This window comes from Polyodon spathula, chromosome 10, assembly GCF_017654505.1.
Source record: "Polyodon spathula isolate WHYD16114869_AA chromosome 10, ASM1765450v1, whole genome shotgun sequence".
NCBI lineage: Eukaryota > Metazoa > Chordata > Actinopteri > Acipenseriformes > Polyodontidae > Polyodon > Polyodon spathula.
Window position 1 is genome coordinate 29412395 of NC_054543.1, and position 19707 is coordinate 29432101.

Here is a 19707-nt window from a genome sequence, read left to right on the forward strand (position 1 = left end):
AGCCGCACTTTCGCGGCAGGAGAAACGGTGGCAGGTGACCCCGAAGAGGGAGCTGCCAGCCATGAAGGGAATGGGGGGTGAAGGACCTCCCACTATGGCACAAGCGTCTTTTTGCCCTGCAGTACGTTGCCTTTGTTTTGCTTCCTGCATTCTGGCCTGACATCACCACTTGTCAACCTGTCACAGATGCATACACATTTTTTTTTAAACTTAATATTTTATTCAAAACTTGAATGCTCAAACTGAATACTTCTAAGGGTAAGATAAGTTACAGTGTATGTCAGCAAAAACCAAAGAGAAAAAACTGAAATATGTTGATTTCATAAGTATGCAGACCTGTCAACTATTTGGTGGAAGCACCTTTGGCAGCAATTAGAGCCACAAGTCTTTTTGGGTAAGTCTCTACCAACTTAGCACACTGACTGGTGCAATTTGTGCCCATTCTTCTTGACTGATTTTCTCAAGCTCTCTCAAGTTGCTTGAGGATTGCTTATGGACAGCAGTTTTTCAGTCTTTCCACAGATTCTCAATATGATTCAAGTCAGGACTTTGACTGTGCCACTCAAGGACATTCACTTTCTTATTCTTAAACCACTCCAGTGTAACTAGCCTTGTTCTTTGGATCATTGTCCTGCTGAAAGGTGAATTTTTGCCCCATTTTCAAGTCACACTGGAACAGGTTTTCCCCTAGTATTTGCCTGTACTTTGCTCCATCCATTTTACCTTCAATCCTAACAAGCTTTCCAGTCCCTGCTGAGGAGAAGCACTTCCATAGCACGATGCTGCCACCACCATGCATGACTGTAGGGATGGTGTTGAACGTAACGCTTGGCATGTAGACCAAAAAGTTCTAATTTGGTCTCCTCTGACCATAACACCTTTTGCCACATTTTTGTAGGATCACTCAGGTGCTTTGTTGCAAACTCCATGGAGCTTTGAGATGGCTTATTGTTCTGGATATTGTTGATTGATACACATACACTCCCATCAGCCATTGAACTCTGTAGCTCTTTCAAAGTTGTCGTTGGCCTCACAGTGGCATCCCTCACCAGTTTCCTCCTTGCCCAGCTGCTCAGTTTGGAGGGACGGCCTGATCTAGGCTGTGTCTGGGTGGCACCTTCCATTTCTTGATGATTGAGTAGATTGTGCTCACAGGAATATTGAGACTTCTATATATTTTTGTACCCTTCTCCTGATCTGTGCTTTTCAATGACTTTATCCCTGACTTGCTTTGAAAGCATATTGGTCTTAATGGTCGAGTCTTTGCTTGAAATTCACTACCTGACCAAGGAACCTCACAGAGACAGGTGTTTTATAATGAAATCATGAGAACCACTAATATTTCACACAGACAGAGGCCATTCAACTAATTGTGTGACTTGTTAAGGTAATTTTGCACCTGAATTAATTTAGGTTTGCCACAGCAAAGGGTTTGAATACTTATGCAGTCATGACTTTTCCATTAATATTTATTATCTATTTACTTCTTTTTTTTTTTGTTTTTGCTTGGGGTGTGTGATATAACACATTAATTCCTACTTCAAAGTGTCATGACTGCAAGCTTTAAAGCAACTGTGGAAGGGGTGTGGGTAATTCACTGACTAGGAGACAGACAGGTGTACTTGAAAACACCACACAGGTGCCCAGTTTTATTTTCAAACAGTTCTTGCTTTTCCGGCAGAGGGCACTGTTGACCGTGGGCTGCCTATCAACGATGATAGACAGCACCACGGAAATACCACAGCTGGTACGTGAACAGCAAGTGCACTCGCAGGTGTTCAAAGAAATAATAATGAAAACAGAAGGCGAAAAGAACAATGGAAAATAAAACAGTAATAAAACTACAAATAAAAGGTGCTGCACTCGGCAGCATTATCCCGGTCGTCGCTACCCGCACGACCCGGATCACCGTCCTACTCTGTAGGCTAACTAGCCTGTTCTGTCACAATACGCCGGGGTCTGCCCAAGGGTTCCCCATTCTCTCTGTCTCGCTATGAAACTCTCTTTGTTTCGCCTGATTCCCGGTCCTGGATCAGAGCTTCCGCACTCTCGGTGCGTCTAAGTGGGGCAGACCTGAGGAAACAACGGAGCGTTAATTTATAGGGCTAACAATCTCCCAAGACGCGCCTCTCAGCCATTCAGAGAGGGGGAAAGTCTACACACCCACTTTCCCACCTCCCCGTGTCACTGCCATGACTCACAGGCGGTTGTTGGACGACTGCCGCCCTCTTCCTGCAGCCCGTGAACACGCCAGCAGAGTCAGCACAGATCTCTCCCTGTTCCAGCAACACAATGTGAAAACTCTGAGAGGGTCTGAATAATTTTGCAAAGCACTGTATGTATGTTACCAGTTTGGGGCCAGTAGTAACTATATTTCGGCTGTCGACTGCCTCCTGCTGCTGCGTCAGAAACATGCAGCCTCATTTCTTTCTCTGTGTACGTTCAGTCTCTGGGGTATTCTTATCCATCTGCTAGAGCCTCTGCTAGGTTGTATCCTACAAGGGATAACCAAAGACCCGTCCCTCAACCAATCAAAGGGGGCTAAGTAACACACCCTCTTTGTCAACACCATGATTGACAGGCAGATCCAAACAGGGTTTCCATCAACCCCCAACCCCCCACAGGATCCTGCATGCTCTCAATAGCCAGCACAATTACAGGCAGCTATAATGTATAATCCATTGTTTAAATGGCAGTGGTGATATTTCCTATTTTTACATTCCGATAGCTTGAACCAATAAGCGGTGGCCATCCAGTGCAACACAACTGTACCTGTGGGCTACAGTATCAGGACCACTGTGCGAAATTGGTTTCCAAACTATTGCTGGTAATGATGTTTGATAATGGTTCATCCTGCATTTCTCCAGAGCAATATATAGGTAGTTCAGTGGTATTTCCACAACTTGTTTGTAAGGGGTGTTCTTAAATAATAGAGTATTAGAACACCGCCAAGGACTGTGTCATCGCTAGGTCTGTGGTTAATACTGAAGTAGGATAATGGTGTTCTTTCATTTTAGGAAAGTATATTAATTGCTTAAGGGGGTATAACTTAATTTTGGGGATTTTGTGTTTAGATTCGAGAAATCTCAATATCTAAGAACGAAAGTAATATAAGTATTTTGAAAGTTTCTCAAATATTCCTTGGGATTTTATACTTGTGGACACAGCCAGAGAGAAAGGATGCTTTACCTTATAAGGGCACTGGAGGCTCAGCATATTTATAGCAGCCTTTGTTCTCTGCAATTATTAGAGTCTGTTTTATATCCGAGGGAGGTGATCCATGACTTGGCACTCAGGCCTTATATTTGTTTTTCATGTATGAAAGCGTATTCGTTTTTATGACCTGACATTGCAGTCCTACATTATTGTCAGTTCTGATTCTGAAACATTTAAATACTGTAATGCAGGGTTCCTATTTTTTTCAGTGTTTATTTTTTGGTCATTTTGGTATAGTTTTTTTTTTTCTTTCTAAATTCTACAGTAGTAACAACTTGTAATTGTATGCTTCGAAAATAAAATTAAAAAGTTTAAATGACTACAACTGAAACATTTATCTGTGTTTTTAACTTTTACAATAGCCAGGTTGACTACACAAACCACTTTTCACTTCCACAGTGTAGGCAGAATTGTTTTACAGAATGGCAATGTTTGTTTTGTATTTTTTCGGTTCTGACAGTATTTCTTTTTTGTGCTATACACAAAAATGGTAAATAGTACTTAATTACAGACTCACAGATTTTATCTAGGAAGCATATAAGCATTTAATTGTGCACTAATCAGCTTTGAGGAGCCTTTTCTGATTTTTTTTTTAAATAGTTATTAAGCATGGCAAATGGTGGTATAAGTAGAAATCACAATGGGGAATTACACAGAATGCACATGATAGGATACTAACTGTACCTTTGCAAAATAACAACCCTACCATAATCAACTAAATGTATAGTGCATGTGAGTAATTCCTGCTGAAATTATAATGAGGGATAGCCGAGACGAGGGCCAGTTAACAGGTCTGTTGTGTTGAGTGGGGTTATTATTACTAGAGGTCTGCTGTGAGTTGAACAGGCACACATTTAAACATTACGACATTGTAGATATAAAATACTTTCTTGATGTCTTTCTCAGGATCTTCAAGTACAAGGTGAGGCCGTTTTATTGGATCTGCAGAATATATACAGTATATCAAATACATTGCAAAGGTGTCTTCAGATGAGACGTGAAAACTGAATTTAAGGAAAGGTCACATCAGACTCCTACAAAAAGAAAACCTTTGTTATACTCCTCATATATGGACCAGCATGGCTTATTCTATTGTGCAACTTCTAGTCAAAATGTTTGTTTTAATATTAATACATATCCTACAATAGAGTTTCTTTTTGAATCCTGAAATCAAAACCCATAACGATACATTTACATAGTACCTTTAACACTGCACAATAAGGGAGCAGTGGAAATGGTACAGTGCTGGAAAATATATTTTAAACCTTAGAGACTGCACCTTTAAAGCAGAGATTAGTTCATAAGTGGGAGGGAGAGAAGAGCAATAAAGGAGTTGAGAGAGCGAGAACAAAGAAGGAATGGAGTGCATTGTTGTAGACACAGTTACTTGTTTAAAAATAGTCTAGAACAGAAAATGTCTGTGTGTCTGCAGTTGGAGGGTGAAGGAGAGGGAGTCTCCGGACTGTAATCTCTTAGCAGGATCTTGGAGGGATACCGATATGAAAACAGACAAGTAAATATAAGTGCTGCTGTGATTCCCCTCATAAAATCAGCCTGCTACTGGTACCAACCTGTGGTTCTGACCGACAAAGACTGAGTAAGTTTTATTGTCCAATAGAATTCTTTACTGCCAACATGTTGCTTTAGTTTGACCTGCTTGATAAAAAGCTGAGATATGGGGTTGGTTGTAGGCACTGGAAAGCACAAACTCTTATCAAAAGATCTTTGATGAGTTTTTAGCTTTTTTATTTATTTGATTTTTTTTTTACTGGATTTTAAACAGGGAATACTGCAAGATTTCTGTTTGCTCTGGGCAAACGAAACTGTTATTATGATTTGGGATTCTGTTAGATACTGTGAGTTGGCTAAAGGCTAATGGATGCAAATTGAGTTCTGCTGATGTTTTGACAGCTGTGTGTTTTAGGAATAGCACCAAAGATCTTCTGAGCTAATAAAAGAAGAGATTATATGTTATCATGGGACAATGTCATGTAGTAATTGCTCCTAATTTTTATTATTTTTGTAAAATTGTATTATATAAATGTGTTATTATTTATATGTACATAATAAGTAGAACAGAAAAAAAAAAAAACATTTTACCTTCAGGATGAAGGGAGATCAACAGATCAAAGATTTGATTTGATTAACACACACACACACACACACACACATATATATATATAATGTATTTCATTTACATTTAATTTTGTATTTTTGTTTTTGCCTCATGCCAATGCCTCGCTTCTTCAAATGTATAAACATTGAATTGTTTCTTTTATCTGAATATTTGGTGCCACTGAAATAAGTGCTTTATTAATTTGGAGCCTGTAAATCTGCGGTTTATTGGAAAGTATTGTAGCTTCCCTGTGACTGAATATCAGTGGTCATTACAACCGATCTTGCAGGAGAATTCATAAATCTGAAATACTTGTGGTTTATCCATTTGGTCACAATTTAAAGGGTACTTTTTTAGTTTAAAATTAACAACTAGCTTATTAACTTGTTAATTGTGTTTATTTTGTGTTACTTGTTAGTATATATATATATATATATATATATATATATATATATATATATATATATATATATATATATATATACACACACACACACACACATATATATATATATATATATATATATATATATATATATATATATATATATATATATATATATATATATATATATTTAAAAAAAACAAAAAACAAAAAACATAGTGTTTCAGTGCTGTACAGACTGTCTATGTCGTTATCCATTAGTGCTTCAGTTTTATTTGGATGATTGCCTTTACCTTGTTTTAATTTCCTGTTCCTCTTCAGTTTCTCTGAGATATGAATGTACCAGCATTACATTTATTTATTTATTTATTTTAATATATTCACATTTTGCTGATCATTAATCAACACTAATGTACTGTGGGTGTTGTCAAGTGATTCAAAATGACACAATGGTCTCGATGAGTCGAATGGGTCAAAGTTCAAGTATATTTTCCTTTAGAGGAATTGTCCCTTTTTGACGTCACTACTGTGGTATTATGCCTTTTTTTCATTGGCTCAGGATGCAAATATAGCCTTCATCCATATATATACAGCTCTGGAAAAAATTAAGAGACCCCTGCAAAATTATCAGTTTTTCTGGTTTTACTATTTATAGGTATGTGTTTGGGTAAAATGAACATTTTTGTTTTATTCTATAAACTACTGACAACATTTCTCCCAAATTCCAAATAAAAATATTGTCATTTAGAGCATTTATTTGCAGAAAATGACAACTGGTCAAAATAACAAAAAAGATGCAGTGTTGTCAGATCTCGAATAATGAAAAGAAAATAAGTTCAGATTCATTTTTAAACAACACAATACTAATGTTTGACTTAGTTCAGAAATCAGTATTTGGTGGAATAACACTGACTTGGCTTGATTCATGCCAAAGCTGCCCGATTCCAGCCTTGCTGAAGCACCCCCAGATCATCACTGATCCTCCACCACATTTCACAGTGGGTATGAGACACTGTGGCTTGTAGGTCTCTCCAGGTCTCTGTCTAACCATTAGATGACCAGGTGTTGGGCAAAGCTGAAAATTGGACTCATCTGGGGGTGCTTCAGCAAGGCTGGAATCGGGCAGATTTGTCTTTGTGAAGGGCGCATGAATCAAGCCAAGTACAAGGTTGTCCTGGAAGAAAACTTGCTTCCTTCTGCTCTGACAATGTTCCCCAACTCTGAGGATTGGTTTTTCCAGCAGGACAATGCTCCATGCCACACAGCCAGGTCAATCAAGGTGTGGATGGAGGACCACCAGATCAAGACCCTGTCATGGCCAGCCCAATCTCCAGACCTGAACCCCATTGAAAACCTCTGGAATGTGATCAAGAGGAAGATGGATGGTCACAAGCCATCAAACAAAGCTGAGCTGCTTGAATTTTTGCGCCAGGAGTGGCATAAAGTCACCCAACATCAATGTGAAAGACTGGTGGAGAGCTTGCCAAGACGCATGAAAGCTGTGCTTGAAAATCAGGGTTATTCCACCAAATATTGATTTCTGAACTCTTCTTAAGTTCAAACATTAGTATTTAAAAATGAATCTGAACTTATTCTCTTTGCATTATTCGAGATCTGACAACACTGCATCTTTTTTGTTATTTTGACCAGTTGTCATTTTCTGCAAATAAATGCTCTAAATGACAATATTTTTATTTGGAATTTGGGAGAAATGTTGTCAGTAGTTTATAGAATAAAACAAAAATGTTCATTTTACCCAAACACATACCTATAAATAGTAAAACCAGAGTGTAGCAGGAGGAGATCTGTGCTGACTCTGCTGGCGTGTTCACAGGGCTGCAGGAAGAGGGCGGCAGTCGTCCAACAACCACCTGTGAGTCATGGCAGTGACATGGGGAGGTGGGAAAGTGGGTGTGTGGACTTTCCCCCTCTCTGAATGGCTGAGAGGCGAGTCTTGGGAGATTTTTGGCCCTATAAAATAATGCTCCGCTGTTTCCTCAGGTCTGCCCTGTTAAAACGCGCCGAGAGTGCGGAAGCGCTGGTCCAGGACCGGGAATCAGCTGGGAGAAAAAGAAAGAGTCTCACAGCGAGACAATGAGAGCGGGGAACCCTTGGGCAGACCTCGAAGCATTGTAAAAGAGCAGGCTAGTTAGCCGGCAGTGTAGGACGGCGATCCAGGTCGCACGGGTAGCAGCGACTGGGATATAGCTGTCAAGGGCAGCACCTTTTCTTTGTAGTTTTGTTACTGTTTTATTTTCCCTGTTTCTTTGTGCCTTCTGTTTTGAATTATTGTTTCAAAGCACCTGCAAGGGTGCCGGTATTGTGTACCATCTCTCGGTAAATCAGACCATGGACCCACAGCATCATCTGCGGGACAAAAGAAAAAATAGCAGCCCGAAATAAAACTGGGCACCTGTGCGGTGTTGCCAAATTCACCTGTCTGTCTCCTGTGTCAGTGAATTACCCACCACCCTTCCACACAGCGAAACTGATAATTTTGCAGTGGTCTCTTAATTTTTTCCAGAGCTGTGTATATACATACAGACACACACACACACACACACACACACACATACATATATATATATATATATATATATATATATATTATACCTGTATATATATATTATATAATATATATATATATATATATATATGGATGAAGGCTATATTTGCATCCTGAGCCATTCGGGGAAAAAAAGGCATAATACCACAGTAGTCGTAGTAGTGAATTGCGATATTTAAGTTTGGTTTCTACAACTGCTTTAAGCATACACCTTATCATGAAAGCAAGGCTTGGATTACAAACCAGATCAGATTAGACTAACTAACAAGAGTTTGCTATAAACATTTAATGTGATCTGGTGACCCTCTTCTAGATTCTCAATGCTATTTACTCCAAAATGTCATCTCAGCTATTTTATTGTGGTGCTTGTGAGCATGCTGAAGTTGTTTCTTATTCATTTTAGAATTGTAAATTGTGTTTTTTTTTTTTCTTTCAGACAAATATCATGCTAATGATCATTTAGAGTAAATAGCTTTCCAAATGTAGCCCTGTATTATGGTGTGGACGTTAACAGTACTGCAAATCGAAACCAAGTGAATTATTCTGAAGAGTTTCCGGGGCAAATCAAGAACTGTTTTGGTGAATGCTTGGCCTGCAGCCCCTCGGTTGGACGCCCCTTACTTAACGTCTCGCTTTGTCCACCATCAGATCCTTCCCAGGAGCAGCGGACCACCCTGAGTGTCCCCCTGGACTTCAGTAGCCCCATCACTTCTGACGAGGAGTACCTCAGCCCGCTGGAGGAAGCTGAGTTTAGAGTTCCATCGTTCCGGGAGCCCGACACCATGAGGATTCCAGACGCCTCAGAACCTAAGAGTATCATTGAAACACGCTTCAAAGAGCCACCCTCTTTTGAGGTGATTTACCTAACCCAGACCTCTTGACCAATAAATATCTTGCTGTCCCTAATAGAAGAAGATGCTATTTTTTCTTGAGCAGTGTGTCCCACAAGTGCAGCAATATCACGCAGACACAGCTTTATTACAATTCACAGTTTTAATACAATAGATGTTGTCAAGGAAGGGGTCCTTATATTTGTTGAGGATTTTCTGAGAATATTACAATAAGATTAAGTAACTGTGTGTTGTTTTCACATTCATTCGTCTCTACCACTATCTTGCACAATTAACAGGTATTTAATGTGATTTTCAACAAAGAACCCTAATTGACTCAAAATAAATGCTTAACTTTAAAAAGTGAATGCTTCCGTATGTCAGAAATAAACACTGAAACTAAGAACCCTACTCATAAGGAAACTAGACAGCAGGGCCTCTAGAGTACAATCTTGGATAGATGTTTATTGAACTAACATGTTTGTTACTTTTGACAGGTATCCCTGAGTGATCAAGCAGTGATAGAAGGTCAGGATGTCAGCCTGTCAGTTCGAATTCAAGGAGAACCCAAACCCATGATTTACTGGTAGGGCTTCCTTCAGTTTTTCTGATGTTTCTGATGTCTATCACAAAGGCTTTGCGTACTTGCTTCAAAATAGGGTCCCTGTGTATTTGGAAATTAAAGATAAGTGTAGCATTGGGATTGAGGAGACATGGGGCAACATGGCCATGCAAGCTTAAACAAACTGGGGATTTATTTATTATTAGCCTTGATACACCTGTGAGACATGCCCCCAGCCAGTCCAGGTTTCAGCTACCCACACACCATTACGCTGATCCCAAACTATATACCACCTTAAAGTCTCACTCGCCAGATTCAGGCTAGCCTTTACATTTTGTGCCATGACTGATATTCTAATACTAATTTAATACTAATTTAAGAGACTGCTATTTAGGGGGTCATAATACTTTATAACAAATTCCACAGCATAAAAGGCGGCCTTATAACAAGGAAGCTCTACGTATAAAGTAAGGTGGGGTTCAGAACAATATAGGTGGCCAAAATAATATCTATACCAGTATTTCTCTGCCTCCAGGCTTAAGAACAGACAGACAATAAAGACTGACAGTCGTCACTGTGTGACTGAATCAGAGGGCGGCTCCTTTGAGCTGAAAATCACTGCAGCCGAAAAGTCGGATGCTGGAGTTTATACCTGCAAAGCAATTAACGAACATGGAATGAAGCAATGTGAGGGAAAATTGGAGCTCAAAGGTAAGGGCATTCCCATTGTTTGAAATATGTTTGAAAGGGGCATCCCTCCATTCTATTCAGTGTTACCTCAGTCGTTTATTTTATTTTATTATATGAATATGTATTTCACGTTTTGTTGGCAGGCCTCAGTCCCACATCATCATTTGCAACTGTCCCTCATTACACCTCTGTAAACTCAGCATTGCTTCATTTTTCTATCTCATGTTAACATTTTAAGGTCCTATTTTAAAGTAAATTATCAAAGAGGGATAAAGTAGTTTTATGAGAACTAGCAAGGAAATACCTGGAACAAAATTAACGACTCATTCCGGCACCTAAATTGTTTCCTGCTATTATAGTGCACCCTCATTAGGCCATGTTAATTGTCATGTACTCTACTTTACAGTTTAACCATTTGCTGCCCAGTGTCCAATATATTTGACATTGCAAAAATAGGCATTAAAAAGGTATACAGTAGGTAGGGTCCTTCACTAAGTCAGATATCAAAATAGAGGGTGCACTGTATTAGGGTGTTGTTATTCCCAGAAGAAAATGTTCCTTTGCTTTTGCTCTTGCCCTTAAATTCCAGTACAATGTGATCCCAGATATACTGAAAATACCATGGAATGAAATCATTACATGTCATTGCTGCACTTTAAGACATTTAGACAAAGCTGAATACATAGAGAACTGATAATGCTGTTATTCTGAAACAGGATTACCTCATTCTTTACTACAAGCTATTGAAAGTACAGTATATGAATCTCGGGATATAAGCCTATTCATCTGTCCATCAGTACATCACAGATATATTTGTACAGGGACATACGTTGTCTGTATATAGGTCACAGGGATCTACTTTTCATCATAGCATTCTGCATTCACAGCCGTGGCAGGCAATGTATGTGTAACAGTATAGCGTCAAAAATGTGACTGAGGCTACAAACTGCAGTTAAAGTGCGTCTGCTTGCGCTTAATAGAATCAAACAAAACACTGGAACAAACAAACAGAGGCATGGTGGCCAAAATAAAAGGTTAAACAAGACAATCGGGCTGTTAGGCTAGGCAATTGCCTTCACTGATTAAGTTCTCCAAAACACTGTATAAGCACACTCACCAGCACACCTCTCAAACACCCCTCCCCAAATAAAGGATTCTCAGTTCCTTAAATACCATGTGGTTGGAGCCTAATTAACCATTAATCATTCAATTAAGGCTTCAGCCACATTCTCGCATGTATTATGTCAGGAAGGATTTTAACCACCCATATATTATATATATATATATTATATATATATATATATATATATATATATATATATATATATATATATATATATATATATATATACACACACACACACACACACTTTACATTTAGGGCTTTTGCCCTGCCACAGTATGTTAATAACTACTTGTTAAACTTGTGTTAATGAGGGTCAGTAGAATCTGGAATGGACTGCACTGCAATGGGAGTATTATTTATTATTGTAATGACGTTGGGCATTATACATAGATGCAAACTAGACCACACAGTGTATAGCAAAGCCCTTATTAGATGAAATAGTGAGTCAAACACTCAACATTCATTTTCACTTCAGTAAATACACACAGTACAGTCAGTGTGTTTTACTTTGAGAATTGCATAAAATTCTGAATAATTCACTTAGCCTTTGGGGCATTCTTTTTGTACAGTCTCTTCGTTGAATCATCATAGGAATTGTTAGTTATGAAAAAGTTAAAATATTAACTTTATATTAAAATATTATAAAAAAGTTAAAATATTTAACTCTTCCACCCTTGAATTTAAGTTTAACACATTCTTTATCTATAATTAAAAACTAACTTTTGTATGATAGTACTATCATATCCTATAAAATGTAACCCCCCCCCCCCAAAAAAAAAAAACCCATAACTTTTGTAAAAAAAAAAAAAAAAAAATATATATATATATATATAGTAAGCTTTCATTTCAACAAGGACCTACGGGTCTTTCTTATTAGCTAAAAGTCAAACAAGGCAAGTGCTGGATGTGATTGACATCTCAGTATTTATTACCTTCATGAAATAAATGGAAAGTTATCAACTTGAGTTACTCTGCAGCCCATTGCAAAATTAACAAGTTTGAACGATATTTCAATGAACAAAATTCATTTAAAAATAAATGCATATTTTGTGTTAGACTTGAGTACATGATACATAGAATATATGATCTGTTGTGTTTCATAAAATTAAATGATGCGAGTTATGTCCTTAAAATCCCTAGTTTGCCCTTTTCTTACTTTTTTTCACCAGAATCAGGACAATGTTTATAGGTTTAAGAAGGTTTTTGGTCATCATTTTGAAACCACCTGCCTTAAACTGTAAAATAAATACTGGCTCTACATACAGTGCCTATAGAAAGTCTATATCCCCTTTCAAAATATTCACCTTTTGTTGCCTTATAGCCTGGAATTAAAATGCATTAAAATAGTTTTTTTTTCTACAGTTTCCATTTATCTGCATATCCTACCCCACAACTTCCAACTGAAAAAAAATATTCTAGAAATGTGTAGAAAATTAATTAAAAATAAAAACTGAAATAGCTTGGTTAGATAGGTGTCTACCCCCCTTGTAATAGCAATCCTAAATTAGCTCAGGTGTAACCAATTGCCTTCAAAATCACACACCAAGTTAAGTGGCCTCCACCTGTGTTACATTGTAGTGATTCACCTGATTTCAGGATAAATGCAGCAGTTCCTGTAGGTTCCCTCTGCTGGGTAGTGCATTTCAAAGCAAAGACTCAACCATGAGCTCCAAGGCACTTTCAAAAGAACTCTGGGACAAAGTTGTTGAAAGACACAGATCAGGGGATGGGTATAAAAAAATATCAAAGGCCTTGAATATCCCTTACAGCATGGTCAAGATGATTATTAAGAAGTAGAAGGTGTATGGCACCACCAAGACCCTGCCTAGATCAGGCAGTGCTTCCAAACTGGATGACCAAGCAAGACAGAGACTGATCAGAGAGGCTACCAAGAGGCCAATGACAACTTTGCAACAGCTACAGACTTGTATGGCCAAGACTGGTCAAAGTGTGCATGTGAGAACAATATCCCAAGTACTCCACAAATCTGGCCTGTATGTTAGTGTGGCAAAAAGGAAAACATTACTCAAGAAAGCCCACCTTGAATCCTGTTTGAAGCATAGAAAAAAACACTCAGGGGATTCTGTAGCAAAAAGTTTTGTGGTCTGACAAAACTAAACTGGAACTTTTTGGCCTAAATGCAAAGCTTTATGTTTGGTGCAAACCCAACACCGCGCATCACCCAAAGAACACCATCCCTACTGTGAAGAATGGTGGTGACAACATCATGTTATGGGGATGTTTCTCATTGACAGGGAGTGAGCACTTGCCAGGATAGAATGAAAAATGAATAGAGCAAAGTACAGAGAAGTCCTTGAGGAAAACTTGCCCTCTGCAAGAAAGCTGAAACTGAGATGGAAGTTCACCTTTCAGCATGACAACGACCCAAAGCACACAGCCAAAGCTACATTGGAGTGGCTAAGGAACAAAAAGGTAAATGTCTGTGGCCCAGTCAGAGCCCCTATCCTAAATACAATCGAAAATTTGTGGCATGACTTGAAGATTGCCGTCCATCAACGCTACCCAAGGAACTTGAAGAATGGTCAAATATTTTCAAATCTGGGTGTGCAAAGTTGGTAGAGACCTATCCCAACAGACTCACAGCTGTAATTGCTGCCAAAGCTGCTTCGACCAAATATTAACTCAGGGGGGTGGAGACTTATCCAATTATGATCTTTCAGTTTTTTATTTTTATTACATAATTTTTTTCTCAATAAAAACTTTTTTTTTCCCTTAACAGTGTGGAATATGGTGTGTAGATGAGTGGAAAAAAATCCACATTTAAATGTCCACTCCACTCATGTCAAGCAAAGCAGGTGGCTGTGATATTATTATTTATAGAAACTACCCAGCACACAGGTTTCACTGGAAATGTGTTGCACTGGACTTAGCCGGTCACTACAAATTTTGTTTGGAAGCGACCTTAACCTAAACATATGCTCAGGTCATTTATTTCAAAACTAGTTTCTAGTAAGTCTTGTAATCCTACGTCTGACAAAATGACTGACCATGCACTGTACATTTTGCTTGGGGAACTGTGTTGAGCCTCCCCTGCAGCTGTTGTCGGGGGTCACTCTTGTATTCGGACACACGCTGGACACATGGCTTGACCCTTAAAGCTTGGCATCGACCAAAAATGTTTATATTGGCTTGTGCATGTTTTTCATATGAGCTGTATGTGTGTATGAATGCGTATGCAGTATTTAATAAAAGTATCAGATACAACCAGACTTCCATTTTAAAATCCCTAATAGTACAATTATTTGACATTCTTCTGCACTGCCTCCATACACAGCAGTCTGGGATTTAATGCTCACTGCATTTCGTTATTTGCATAACGAAGCACATTGGATCACTATAAATAGTCGAGATCCCCAAAAAAGTAGAAAACAACAGAGGAAATACTGTTTAAAGACAAAACTTTAAGAGTGTTTGCCTAACATGGCAAATCACACAAATGTGTGCTTACACCTTATTTAGCTCATAGATCTGTTATTTGCCGGTTGGGCAGTTGTTTTCAGTATTTGGGGGTAATGCTTTGATAAAATAATCTGTCATAGTGCATGCTTAGTTCCACCACTATTATGAAGGCAAACAAAAATGTTCAAATCAATCCAGCAAGTCATTAACATTCAGTGGCTTACCTTGATTGTTCTAGTCTACCTTATTTTCCCATGGCTGCTTATGACCAATTTACTGTCACTTGATATACATACAGAAATTATTTCATTCCAGATTTGTAACTGTTTGTAACTTGTGCTCACAGGTGTATTTGGAAGGAATTGTACAAATCAACATCAATCTCCCATTGTGCGTGTGCCTGTGTGTGTTTGTGTGCTGCAGTATAACCTTGAGCTTGCTGACTGCGTTTTCTGTTTTCTGTATACAGGGGAAGTAAGCAATGCCCCCTCGCCAGCCCCCCCCCCCCCCCCCCCCCACACACACACACACACAGAGCTCTCTCTGCCTGACTCTCATTCTTGACATTCTTTTGAGAGTCCTGAGAAGACTTAGCTTGTTTTTCTTTCTGACTTTATTTCGAACACAATAAATTGAACTCCAGGATGTTATATAGCCACCATGACTTTAACATTCCTCACATTATTATCCGTTTACACTTAGACCTATTTGCAATAGACTATTGCCTGCTTTGCACAGTTACCAAAATTAAGTATCTGTCAATAAGAAAGTGGGGCTGTTGCACCAGAGGATGACAGAATATGGCTGTGCAGTGGATTGTTCAGAATTATGGATCTTGAAACACAACTGTCAAGGCCCCATGCCTACTAGTATTTCCATATATATGGTTTCTGAAAAGGAAGATGGTCTGCTAAAGATTTCAAACCAAAAGATTGGACAACCCCAGCATTCTTCTTCTATCGTATGCATGTCGTGCCATGCCATTGAACGGCATCATCATCAGCAAGGTGCAAAGCCGGCAGTCCACCAGGGAACTTGGGGTAGTCAGTGGGCAGTCATCGACGATGTGTGACATGGTTTGTTGGGCTCCACAGCTGTAGGAAGGGTTGGTGGCTTGACCCCAGAGAACGAGGCTGGCAGCACATTGACCCTGCCCTGTCCTGAAGAGAAAGCGACCTCAAACAAAACAAGCACAAATAGTATAGCAAACTGTTACCAGATATAGGAAGATCTACTCTTACAGGCTAATTTCAGGGTACAGATAGAAATCCTTAGTAGATTTATAGCAAAACGATTTGTACTGATTTTGAAACAGACAGACCAACAAATAGTTACCTCAAAATGAACTGCTCAGTCTTGGGTACAAAACAAGAGGGTTAACAAAGCTGTGACTAATGTAATATTGTACTTGACTGTGTTGCACCTGTTTCTAACCACAATTAACTGTTCTAGTGCAGTGTCAGGCTGGTACAACTACAGTGAAACCTATTTGTGTGAAAGAGATGTATTTAAATAGGGAAGGAAATTTCATTAACCTTGCAGCACATTTCTTCTGCAATGTGGCTGAGTAAGCAATTGAAATGTTCACCCTCTCTTAATTGCATTTGGAAACTCATCATTAGGGCTTGCATGAATTGATTTGCACACACTTACAAACCTACTTTAATTATGATGTCCACCTGCTTGTTTAAATGGTTTAAATGCTGTCTTCTGTTTTATGGCTTGTGCCTTTTGGAACAAGCAAAGTGTTGTCCATTATTCATAAAAATGCCGTTCTTATAATAATCGGTAGGTCAGCAATATCACAGCTTGCTGTACATAATACTAAAGAAGACTCAAATGTCTCAGCTAGCTCTATTACATCAGTGTATAAAACCTGGTGTCTGTGTGTGAGTGTCAATGTCATATCTTTTCAAATTTGTTGAGCTGTATACAAATCTCCATTAGTAATAAAAAGGAACAATTTATATAATTAGAGTGCCAGTTAGTGGTCATTGACAAAAGCGTTTCATCAAAACAGTTGTCCAATTTAGGTTAATTTCTGCTTAATGTATGATGTAGGACTAGATTCTTAACGCTCTTTAGTGGAGGTTGTCATTGGCACCTTTTTATTTTTTATATTTTTTAACAAATTTACCAAACCCCAAAACTCTACTTGTAGAAACAAAATGTGAAGTAATATAATATTATCTGATGGACACTTAAAATAACACAGTTTTACTCAGGATGGGACCATCAGAATCATTCTTACTGTACAATCTCTTGATCTGATTGTAGTAACTAGATCCCTGGAGTAAATCTGCCACACAGCACATGATGTTCTGGGTTACCAGGAAGAAACATTTAATTTAACATTTAATTTATGTAAACAAGATTAATAAAGTTAAATAATCAAGCACAAGAAAAGATGGTTCACTGATAATTTTGCTAACACAGTACTGTGGCAAAGTGGAAAGTGAATACAGGTGAGTGCAGTGCAGAGTGGATACAAAATAGACAGGCAATGATTTCCAGGTGCAAGGGTGTTTATTGATTTGATTAGCAATGTCCAGAGCCTTTTATGGCGAACACCTGTAAATAATAATGTTGGAGTGATACAGCGGTGTGTATCTCTCGGTATTTGTAATCCCTGGGTTTGACCCGCAGCCAAAAAGTCCAGTTGTCGTACACCAACACTAAACACAGAACACAAACACAGTTTTTAGTGACAGTGAATAAGTGCCAGTGCTGCAATACAATTCTTTGCGAATGCAGGGGTGAAAGTGATGTCCGAGTTGATGCTGGCTTGTGCTACAGCTCAGGATCGTGTTTCTGGCAGTCTAGTTTAAAGACAGACTGACAAACATTTACAACGTACACTAAACACACAAGACAAAACTCACGGTTCACAGCAAATAACATAGGCTCCTTGTAGGTTGTATCTAACCATTTACCAAGGAACAGATCACTTACACTACGACCCCTTATACTTATATATCCTCCCTCATGACCCTTAGATTAACGAGGGCAACGAGGGCCACGCCATTTCCCTACCGGGTCATTGAGTTTGGGTACCGTAGCTCCGCCCCTTTTCTAGATGGCTGACTTCCACCTAACTCCAGGAATTAATTGTCATGCCATTTAGTCCAGGGTACTCTGTTCCCTTTACACAGCGCCCCAATCATAGGTCGTGAAGGAGATCTAACACCAAGAATCATTCAATCTCTGTCACAAGTACATAAAGAGTAAGAAATCAATCTGAAGGATTTGGTTAGCAGCTTTTTAACTTGAGGAATCTGTCTGGTGTGAAGGTGGCGAGTACAGTTGAAGCAATTTACCCTATTGACATCTGTGTAGCGTCAGAGTGAATCATAATATCATTCTGTCTATGCATTTACTTGGTTTCTACTCACAAACTTCCCCACTGACAAAGAATGCCTTTAAAAAGAGTCATAAACTAAATGTCTTATCTTCCTCCACTGCTGAATGATTCATTTGATGCCAGCAGCATCTTGCACAATGAAAGCCAGACAGTTTTGGGTGCTTCGACACCTCAGAAGAGAACATTACCCCTCATAAACACAGCCGACAGGGTTTGAAACCACAGACCAATTGAGAACAATGAGAAGCACCTCATGTGGACCACTACTTTTCCATGTAGTACTGCTAAGCTGTTTAACTACAGCATTAGAACTATGCATATGGGCCGATTAACAAAATAACAAATGACTGTTCAGCTTATTGAGAAGACAGCTGTTACATGGCGGCTATAATAACCAAATATGTTCACAAAAATACAATAAAGGGGTTATAGCTAGTGAAATCATTCTTGTCTCTCATGCACTCCCATGTCCTAAAATACGTCTCTTTAAGTTAAATAAAAGAGGGATTATTCTCTTGAGATTCCACATATGAACATCCCAACAATGTCACTGTTGAAATGATTCCTTCCAGTTCCAGTGTATAACAGGCCATCTCCAGCATAGGTGATGTCCTGGGGCCTCTCAGTTCAGGCTAACCTGGTGAATCATCTTTTTAAACCAAACAAAAAGGCCAGCGCCTTCCTTAGCAATCTGTGACTTTGTGCAACCCCTCCCCTCAGCCCCTCCCATGGAGCCAAGCCTGGTGATATTGAGGCAGATGCGAGATGTGACGGTGAAGGCAGGTGAGATGGCGGTCTTTGAGTGCTTTATCTCTGGGCCCCTGGATGTCGACGTAGACTGGCTTTCCAATGACAAACTGGTTCAGCCAGCCCTGCTCAACTGCAAGATGCATTTCGACGGCAGGAGATGCAAACTGCTTCTGAACTCGGTGCATGAAGATGACAGCGGCACGTACACCTGCAAACTGAGCACTGCCAAAGGTGAGTAAAACTCCCCAACATGCTTTCGCTGTGGAAGCAAGGTGTGAGGGGGCTAGAGGGCGCATATGTGGCTTGATATTTAGGTTTTTATACTAGTAAGGGAAAGAGTTGTCTCCATGTAACCTTGATGTATCCTGTAGCATTAGTTATTATCTGATAAGTGCTTTGGACTTCAACAGAATCAACCATTCAGGCTGTGCAGGGAATGGGAGACGTTTTGACATTTTCTTTATCCAAACTGAATTGTGCTGTTATTGCAGTATAATGAGGTTTGGAATTCTCTTAAAGTGGATGGCAGAGAGGAAATAAAACCCTGATTAACATTACCACTTGGCCTGTATCGCTTATGATGTTTCAAGTTTATGTTGATCTATAAAGCGAATTTCAAGACTCTTAAGTTCTGTTAGCTTTAGCAGGCATATTCTGTAGGATAATGACTGCTCTACTCTGAATC

General features: G+C 39.0%; 1 protein-coding gene across 4 annotated transcripts in view; it reads left to right on the plus strand.

The window, feature by feature from the left end:
- LOC121322068 (striated muscle preferentially expressed protein kinase-like) overlaps positions 1-19707 on the plus strand; it is a 140042-nt gene that overhangs the window by 67636 nt on the left and 52699 nt on the right. For all 4 annotated transcript variants that reach the window (XM_041261560.1, XM_041261559.1, XM_041261562.1 and 1 more), the window contains 4 exons: positions 8932-9137; positions 9611-9699; positions 10211-10386; positions 18993-19253. In XM_041261560.1, the coding sequence (XP_041117494.1) occupies positions 8932-9137; positions 9611-9699; positions 10211-10386; positions 18993-19253 (732 nt within the window). The remainder of the gene's footprint in view (positions 1-8931; positions 9138-9610; positions 9700-10210; positions 10387-18992; positions 19254-19707) is intronic.